Source organism: Scyliorhinus torazame, chromosome 3, assembly GCF_047496885.1.
Source record: "Scyliorhinus torazame isolate Kashiwa2021f chromosome 3, sScyTor2.1, whole genome shotgun sequence".
NCBI lineage: Eukaryota > Metazoa > Chordata > Chondrichthyes > Carcharhiniformes > Scyliorhinidae > Scyliorhinus > Scyliorhinus torazame.
This window is the reverse complement of record NC_092709.1, coordinates 332,474,588-332,484,761: the sequence shown is the minus strand read 5'-3', so window position 1 is coordinate 332,484,761 and position 10,174 is coordinate 332,474,588. Positions and strand designations below refer to the sequence as shown.

At 45.2% G+C, this 10,174-nt stretch overlaps 1 protein-coding gene across 1 annotated transcript in view; it reads right to left on the bottom strand.

Annotated features, from left to right (window-relative positions):
* Positions 1–366: 366 nt before the first annotated feature.
* LOC140409296 (5-hydroxytryptamine receptor 7-like) overlaps positions 367–10,174 on the bottom strand; it is a 57,799-nt gene continuing 47,991 nt past the window's right edge. The window contains exon 2 of the mRNA XM_072497676.1: positions 367–7,510. Coding sequence (XP_072353777.1) covers positions 6,739–7,510 — 772 coding nt within the window. The 3' untranslated portion in view covers positions 367–6,738. The remainder of the gene's footprint in view (positions 7,511–10,174) is intronic.

Here is a 10,174-nt window from a genome sequence, read left to right as displayed (position 1 = left end):
CAGAGGTGGGCAGCATGGGTTAGCAGTGCTGCCTCACGGCGCCAAGATCCCAGGTTCGATCCCGGCTCTGGGTCACTGTCCGTGTGGAGTTTGCACATTCTCTCCGTGTTTGCGTGGGTTTCGCCCCCACAACCCAACAGATGTGCAGGCTAGGTGGATTGGCCACTCTAAATTGCCCCTTAATTGGAAAACATTAATTGGGTACTCTAAAAAATTTTATTTTTTTTTAAAGAATTTGCTGAGGAGATTTATCAGAATGATGAGGAGTTTTGGTTATCTTAAGTGAGTAAAGAAGTTGGGATTTTCTAAAGATGAGTGGAAAAGGTTTCAGGGGACATTGAAGGGGGCATTCTAAATAATGGCGGGGCGGGGCGGGGGAGGAGGGCCGGGATGGGTGGGGTGGGGTGGCGGTGGTTTGATAGAGAAACTGTTTCCACTGGCAGGATGGTCAGTAACCCAAGGAGTCAGATTTAAGGTAATTGGTGAAAAATCCGAGGGGGAAAACGTTTTAACTCGATGAGTTGTCCTGGTCTCAAATGTGAAAGCTGGTGGAAGCAGATTCGATAATAACTTTAGGAAGGGAACTGGATTTCTACTTTCAAATGAAAAATTTGAAGGGCGATGAAGAAAGGACTGGGGCTAATTGGATAGATCTTTCAGAGAACCTGCACCGGTACAGATAGCCTCCTGCGTGGCTCCATAATATGGGAAATAAATTGAAAGGAACTGCAGCTGGGTTAAAGGAGAACAAGGGGCTATTTTTAAATGGTGTGTTACAGTGCTCTTTCAACTAGAAGTTAACTGGCCTTTATGTTATTGACAAAGCTAATTCTGTAATCAACCTAATGAGCTTGTGTAATTATGTTAGTAATTGTTCATTCGGTTTACCATCCGCTACACCACTGTGGTAAATCTGTTTAAAGCTGTGGTTTACATGGACGCAGCAGAATGCAAGTTAAATCCCCAGAGCGAAGAAGCGTTATTAGAAAGTTAGTCACCTATCTCTTGCCTTGATCAGGCTTCCAACAGCATCAAAGAGTGTCTAAAGGATGGTGAGCAGCAGCCGAGAGGAAGGGGCTCCGTCACTGCAGTTTCTGCTTCGCAGCAATACCAAATGACAGCTTAACTCCAGAGCAAGGGTCCATTCCAACCTCATAACAAAATAGTGTTACTTCCCTTACCTTGGCTCACACTGCTTTAGGTTGCTATAATGTCAGTGCTCTGAGGGGGTTGATTGGGGGGTGGAGGCTGGGGGGGGGGGATAGGATAGGCAATTTGATGTACCTGGCAAGGATAACAGGGTCATTTGAGACTCCTAGGGGTTGTCGTCCTTGCCCTTTCAAGAGTCGCCACAAGCCCAAGTCAGGATTCCATGTTTGGAGTTGTGAGCCATGGTCATGGCGGAACATGCAAATTTATATCGCCAATGCCAGAAGAGCTAAAACCTCAAGGGATAATAGGTTCTTGTAGGCAGTGGATTATTCATACATTCGAACATACAAATTTGGAAGAGAAGGCCCCTTCAGCTTGTTCCACCATTCAATAAATCATGGCTGATCTCATTTTTAACCTCAACTTCATATTCCTGCCCATCCCAATAACCTTTAACCTCCTTGCTTATACTTAAAAATATCCAAAGACTCTTAGCCACCTTTGGGGGATGAGAATTCCAAACTCTCAACCCTCTGAGAGAAACAATTCTCCTCACCTCCATCCTAAATAGGTCGACACCCAAACAATGGCCCCAGGTTCTAGATTCTCCCACAAGAGACAACATCCTTTGCACATCCACCCTGTTAATATCTCTCAGGATTTTATGTCTTTCAATCAAGTCACCTCTTACTCTTCTAAACTCCAGTAAATAGAGAAATAGAGCCTCGCCTGTCCAATCCTTCCTCGTAAGGCAATCCACCCATTCCTGATATTAATTTTTTTAATTATGTGAGTGAGGATATACATCCTGCCTGCAGCCAATCAACACTCATTTGAACGGAGAAAAGCAGTGGGCCTGTTAGAGTCGGCAGGAATGTGTTCCCTGGGCAGCACAGTGGGTTAGCCCTGCTGCCTCACGACGCTGAGGTCCCAGGTTTGATCCCGGCTCTGGGTCACTGTCCGTGTGGAGTTTGCACATTCTCCCCGTGTTTGCGTGGGTTTTGCCCGCACACATTCAAAAGATGTGCAGGATAGGTGGATTGGCCGTGCTAAATTGCCCCTTAATTGGAAAAAATGAATTGGGTACTCTAAATTTAAAAAAGAAAAAAAAGGAATGTGTTCCCTGCCGCCTCTCAGGATGGTTGGGGTCGAGTCGCTGTCATTCTACAAATTCACCCCCTGCAGCACTGACAGGAGGGAGTTGTGGGGCCTAGGCCTTAAGAAGGTTAGATTGGCTTTGGGAGCAGTACATTTACTGGAATGAAAGCTGGACTTTAAGGATTAAATTACAAGGGCAGATTTCACAAACAATGGTATCAGCCCTTAAAATTTAGTAAATGCTGGGGTGAATTGATTGAAGCTTCCATAGTTTTAAGGGAATTGACAGGGTACATAGACAGAAACTATTCCTGCAAGTTGGAGAATCTCTGACTAAATATTAGACCTTTCAGAGTCAAGTGAGAAAAGACTTCTACACTTAAGAGTGATTGAAGTTTACACCTCTCTTCCACAAATGGCAATAAATGCTCAATCCATTAATTTTAAACCTGTGTTTGATTTATTTCTGTTAAGCATAGATGATAAGGGATATGGGGTAAAGGTGGGCATTTCGAGTTCAGTCATAGATCAGTCATGATCTCAAGAGGCTAATTGACTTCTTCCTGTAACAAAGTTTCTAAATGCTGTGTATATGGAAGCGCTAACTATCCTTTCACTAAACCTAAAAGTTGCCAAAGATGTCAAGACCCTGAGAGTCCAATGTTGCCAATAGGTAGGCAGAATCTAAGGAGTACTGTTAACCGAAGATGATACTGGTGCTGAGGTTAGGAGCTGCAATATGATCACCACGTGAGGAGAGTGGAAGAGGAAAAATCCTACACGAGACTTACGGAGTGGGAATGATCATCTTCCCTGTGGTTCTCACGGAGTACAAACTCCCCCTCTGAGGGGCGGGGCAACTCCATGTAGCATTGTGTAAAAGGCCGGGCCAGTAAGGCACCGACCAGAAAGAGACCCGGTCCGAGCTACCGGGAAGTGTATATACCGTAATTGTAAATAACTCAAAGTTCTTCATTTTACCCGGTAAGGACTCCCCGTGTCCTCACTAAAGAACAGATTTTAAGTTGCCCAAAACAAAAAGAATTAACCCACAACGTCGGCCATCGAACCATTGCGGGTATTTTACTGAGAGCTCCTAACAAAACGGGTATTTTAGGTGGCAAACACACTATTTGTACAGGGAAAGCAAAGGCCTGTTGATTCTATAGTATCCTCACATAATCCTGCTTAGTGGAAGAACAGAATGCCTCTACAGGTATCCAAGTCGTTTGGTTACATCCTCATGCAAGATAATGGTTGTGGGTTTGAAAGGTGCTGCCTGAGGCGCCTTGGTGAGTTCCTGCAATGCATCTTGTAGATGGGACACATTGCTACCATTGTTTAATGGTGGAGGGTTTGAATTTTTGTGGAAGAGGTATTAATCAAACAGGCTGCTTTGCCTTGGATTGTGTTGAGCTTCTTGAGTGTTGTTAGAGCTGCACTCATCCAGGCAAGTGAAGAGTATTCCATTACACTCCTGAATTATGGACAGGCTTTGGGGAGTCAGGAGGGGAGTTATTTGCCATAGGATTCCTAGCCTTTGACCTTCCCTGTTAGTCACATTATTTATATGGTTAGTTCAGTTCAGTTTCTGATCAATGGTAACCCCCCAGAATGTTGATTGTGAGGGATTCAGCATTGGTAATGCTATTGAATGTCAAGGGGCGATGGTTAGACCCTCTCTTGTAGGAGATGGTCATTGCCTGACACTTGTGTGGCACTTGTGTCCTGCACTATTGTTTTTGGAAACCCCTTCACACAAAGGTTAAACTGACTGGCCTGTAGTTGCTGAGCTTGTCCTTCACACGTTTTTGAACAAATGAGTAACAGTTCAATGGTAATCCCCAGAATGTTGATAGTAGGGTATTGAGCGATGGTATTGTCTATGAATGTTAAGAAGAGATGGTCATTGTCTGGCACTTGAGTGGCGTAAAGGTTACTTGCTACTTGTCAGCCCAAGCCTGGATATTATCCAGGTTTTGCTGCATTTAGTCATGGACTGCTTCATTATATGAGCATTCGCGTATGATACTGAACATCATGCAGTCATCAGCAAACATCCCCACCTCTATGATGGAAGGAAGGTCATTGGTCATTGTTTTGCCAAGGACCCTTAGGTATGACTCCAACCAGTGGACGGTTTTCCCCTTGATTCTCACTGACTCCAGTTTTGCTAGGCCTCCTTGATACCATATTCGGTCAAATGCTGTCTTGATCTCAAAGGCAGCCACTCTCACTCTCACCTCTGGCATTCAGCTCTTTTGTCCATGTTTGAACCAAGGCTGTAATGGGGAGAGGAGCTGAGTGACCCTTGCATAACCCAAACTGAGCATCAGGTTATTGCTGAGTTAGTGCCACTTGGTAGCACTGTTGATGACTCCTTCCATCACTTTGCTGGTGATCGAGAGTAGACTTATGGGGCAGTAATTGGTTGGGTTGGAATTGTCCTGCTTCTTGTGTACAGGACATACCTAGGCAATTTTCCACATTGCTGGATAGATGCCAGTGTTGTAGCTGTCCTGGAACAGCTTGGCTAGGGGCGAGCAAGCTCTGGAGCACAACTGAGAGACAATCTTGGGGATATCAAAAACTCAGGTTAAACCCACTGAACAGTAAGGTATGCTATTCAACACTTTAATTTTGTTTTTAAATCGGGAATTAACAGTACGTCTTTGAAACAGTGGATTATAACACCTGGCCTGCCTTCAAGGGAGCTCCGACACCAAGACCAGCTGCTCACTATATGTTTCACAGTCCCCCAGCTCTGCTGTTTCCTTTTGAGATATGTCAAGCATATGGCAGCAGCTTCTGGGTGGGATTCTCCGCCCCGCCGCAGCGGTTTTCTGGTGCAGCGCGGCCCCGCCGGCATTCTCCGTCCCGCCAGCCGGCCAATGGAGTTTCCCATTGTGGGCAGCACGACGCTGTCGGGAAATCCCCGGACGTGGGTGCACTGCCGGCGTAACGGAGGATCCCGACAGCGGAAAATCCAGCCCCTTGCCCTTGCTTCAAGGTCTCAATTCAGAGGCTGCAGCACTTCCAGCGCAGGTGTGGGAGCGCCCCACTGTCAGAGCCATCTTTCAGCTGAGTCATTAAACCAAAGACCCACCTGCCCTCTCAGGTTGACCTAAAAGACTCCACAGCCTCTATTTCTAACAAAAAGAGAGGAATTATCCCAAGTGCCCTGTCCAATATTCTTCCTTCGTTAACATTACTATAATAAAAACAAATCCGATCTTTATCTTATTGCTGTTTGCACTGCAATTTGGCTGCCACATTTCCTACATTACAACAATAACTATGCTTCACAACGTACTTCATTATTTATAAAGCGCTTCGGGACATCCTGAGTTTGTGGAAGGTGCGATATAAATGCATACCTTCCCTTTCTGGTGCAGTATATATTAGTTTCTAAACCTGTGCTCATGCAGATGCAATGTTTGCTAATGCTTTATAATGTATTAACAGTGGGCCAAAGCTTTAGCTAGGATCTGCCAGCACAGTCATAGAATTTACAGTGCAGAAGGAGGCCATTCAGCCCATCGAGTCTGCACCGGCTCTTTGAAAGAGCACCCGACCCAAGGCCACACCTCCACCCTATCCCCATAGCCCAGTAACCCCACCCAACACTAAGGGCAATGTGTGTGCTCCTGTGTTATCCCATGTTTCTGTGTCCCAACAGTAAAAAAGCACAGCAAAATATCACTTGTCTTGACATACTGGGAATCATTTTTTTCTGACCGGGAATAGCAAAAACAAAGGTTGGTTTTAACTTCAGTTTGTTCAATAGTAAATATTCAACGACACCCTAGTCCAAGGCTCTATCACCTTTGAATTCAATGAATTTGTCCATAAGGCTACTCTCTGTCTTCTGTGGTTTTGATCGCTTTTCATAAATAAATTTACGTCTTTTTTAAATACAAGGCATCCTGGTTTAGTATTTTAGCACATTACAAAGTCCACCAAAAAAAAAACAACCAGCTTCATGATACAGTTGGCTATCCATATTCTTATCCTCATTTCAGTTGCCTTCCAACTCATTCTTCATGGTTCAGTCTCGCATTCTTTGACAAGTTAATTCACTCGATAATTTGTCAGCGCTTCAAAACCATCCCTTTTTTTGCATTGACGTTCTTCCTCCAAATCAATTGGCGGATCGCTGACTGTGAACTCAGCGTTTTCCTTCTGGATTGCTATCAATCCTTCTCCTTGGAGTTCTGTTTATCCTTCTCTGGATGCGATGGCATTTTCCCCGCCGACCAGCTCCATTCACTTGGCCAGCCTTTGAAGTAAAACTATTGCACCAGCTTTCACAATGCCTGGCAGTGTTTGCATCCCTGACGAAAAGATTGGCAGTTTCTTTTCACAAATGTTTGCGCCTTTACGGGATCAAGTATTCTGCAGTCTCCTGGTGGGCAAGTTGAAGGTATAGTTTTCAGATCGATCTCCCTCTGTCTCCTCAATTCACATGTACAATTTCTCTGTTTCAAGTTACAATATGCAGTCGTGCCGCTCGGTGGCCTTGAGTGCCTCGTGCATGCTGGCAGCTGAGAGCCTCCTGTTGATGTTTCTGTACTTGCATCGCAGCAGGTTCCAGAAAGTAGTCCTCAGATCCCGGTTGAAAAAGGCGTAGATGAGTGGGTTTATGAGAGAATTGGTGTAACCCAACCACAGCAACGTTCTCTCCAACCTCAGGGGCATGCAGCTGCATTCAATCCCGCAAATGAAGGGCCGGGCCGCAGACAGCAGGAAGAAGGGCAACCAGCAGAAGGTGAAGGCCCCAACAATGATCCCCAATGTCCGGGCTGCCTTCTGCTCCCTCTTGAAGATAGAAATGTTCTTGCGGTCGTGCTTGAGGAGCTTCGACAAGGTGGCGCATTCCTCTGCAGCCTTGGACCTCTTGGTGGCATGGTGAGCCCGAATGTCCTCCTCCATGTTGTAGACGCCATCCTGTTCGTATTGTCGGGGAATACTCAGGAACTTGTGTTTTTCCGCACTTATTTTTGCAGCTTTGTATATCCTGTGATACATTATCAGCATGACAGTCATGGGGATATAAAAAGCCACCCCAGTGGAGTAGACAGTGTAGCCAAAGTCTTGGCTGATGAGGCACATCCGATCCACCGTGACATTTTTGGCCCAACCGAATAATGGCGGGAGGGTTATGGATGCTGAAAGGAGCCAAACAGTGATCACCATTTTGGCCATTGATCTCCCATTTTGTCTCACTGGGTATGTCAAAGGACGTGTTATTCCCAAGTATCTGAAAGACACAATCAGAGAAATGTATTTATCAGCTTAAATTGCTCTTTTTAGATGATAATGTAAAACAGAAGCAGCTTCCCATTTCATATTCTCACTCTTAAGCTTTACGCTCATAGCTCTTGTATTGATGCCAATTTATTTTATTTATGAAATCTTGAAACAGTGTTATTAATAAAGCCGGCTCTGGGCCAGAAATCTCATTTAGCTGCTCGTCTACACATCATTCTATAATCAGTAATCTTTATTATTGACACAAGTAGGCTTGCATTACCATTGCAATGAAGTTGCTGTGAAAATCCCCCAGTCGCCACATTCCGGCACCTGTTCGGGTACACGGAGGGAGAATTCAGAATGTCCAAATTATCTAACAGCACGTTTTCCAGGACTAGTGGGAGGAAACCGGAGCACCCGGAGGAAACCCATGCAGACACTGGGAGAACGTGCAGACTCTGCACAGACAGTGACCCATCTGGGAATTGAACCTGGAACCGTGGCGCTGTGAGGCAACAGTGCTAACCACTGTGGTTCCCAAATTGTGGGTCACCACCCATGTTGGGGGTCACAGAAACAGCAAATGGGCTGGCGGCCAGCGGACGGAAGAGAAAATGAGCAGCAGAAATGTCCACACAAGGCACTTTGGGGGCAATCCCGGGCATGGGCAAGACCACAATTGGGAAGCTGGATGGACACTGGAAATCGGAGCTGGGGGAAGCTGAAGGTATTCTTGCTGAGCTGGGAGAGAGCATCACTGGTCCTCTTGGACCACAAGGAGTGCAAAAAAGAACCTCGAGAGCCAGCAGCTGCATCTCACCAGTTCGAGCCTACGCCTCGCTCACTGTTACATTTAAGTCGTCACACCAATAATGTGATCCAGCAATGGCTTTGGTACGTTAATTAGGCCCCCACCTGCCCTGTAGGGGAATTTCTGCATTTTAAAACTTAAAAGGGGGACAGAAATGGGGTCGGTTGCCCGGTATTCATTCTTTCTTCCCTCTCTCACCGTCGCCAATCCAACCCTCTCCCACCTGTCAATACGGGTGTAAATCGAGTTCCGAATGCCCATTGCTTTCATGAGCTACCAGAGGGATGGCTGCATCTTTGAAAGTATATGTTAGCAAGAATTAGTACCTTCATAATGGCAAGAATGGAGAGAGGTCAGAAATAAATCCACTGGAAAATAGGAAACATAACCACAAGCTTCCATTAAATTTTGCGTTAGAGTTCAGTTTTTATTGTTGCCGTCTGGGGTTGTGTTAATTTTCATGTCTTAAAATGCGTTTGTGTTGGAAAATACTTTGGGTAGGGTTGATATAACCACTTGATTTGCAACCCATCCATCAACTACATCAATCTTGGCCAAAGTTTGGATTGTCTGAATTGTTACCAACCAATTGGGATTGTCACCAACCTAGTCTGGTTGTCACCAACCTGGTCCGTATTGTTTTTAACCTGGTCCAATCATTAACCCAGTTTCAGCTGTCATTAAACTACGTAGATTATTACAATCCCCGTAGAGACTGATAACTTTCAAAAAGGCATTTGTCTTCCCAGCAAACAACTTAAAGGAAGCGCACAACGAGATTTCAAGTTTTAAGACTTTTACTGCAACAAACAATCCAAAAGAAACATTGTCAACTATTTAGCGGGCGACTTATACTCTAAAGTACAGGAAATATATCTCCAATTTAACCTTTTAACGTAATTGAAAACCCCATACTAAAATTATACTTCACTGTCTGATAGCCACAGAATTTTAGTTTTTGAAGGAAACCAGTCCAACGTCACCCTAACTTCCAACAGGTTACCTCTTCTTATTTCACTAAGTTGTAATGTTGTGTGACTGTCAAAAGATGCTTCTTTCAGTTTCTGAAGAAGTCTGTTATGACCCCCTGGGCCAGTGCGCAATCCCTCTCAGGCAGGATCCAATCACCACCTGTTACCGGGCAGAATATGGCCTTTTGGCCAATTCAGAGGCCACCAGCCAACCAATCGAACCGAGTCCCACCCCATATCTCTGGTACTGAGAAGTCTAAGTTCTGTTGTCCAAAGCTGGCAGAGTGTACTGTGTTGTAACTTTTAAATTTCTCATTCTCGCTGCTGCGTGACAGGAAAGACCCTTACAAGTCCCAAACTGACTAACAGCAATAAGGCCTATTCTGACAATCCTTTCCCCAGGAACCATCTCCCCGATTAGTTTGGCTGCCATATGATGTGTCTCTTTAATCAGAGCGCATGGAACATTCTGCGTTCTGCCCCTATATTGCGCAGAGAACATGCAACATGCTCTGTGCTGACCACACCCCACTCTCTTCCCTCTTTCTGTGAGACCCCTCTCTCTTTCTCTGTCTCTCTTTTTTCTGCCCAAAACCTGGAGACTGAAAGTCTGTCCCCAGTCAGTGCAGCTGCTGTTGCCATTGTTTGCAGATACAGAGATCTTTCCCCTTCTTCCCAGTAAGTCAACCTGGACCCCACTATTTCCCACATCAACCTTAAACCATCCAGGCTGGTTGTGGTGCAGAATTCAAAGCAGGTGACATGACTCCCCTTATTTCCTGCAGTATACCTGGAATTAAAGAAATAGTCGCAAAACATAACAATCTCATAATTTTTGCATCCAAAATAGGATTATCATTAAGCTTGCCAGGACTGTCCCTAACCTGAT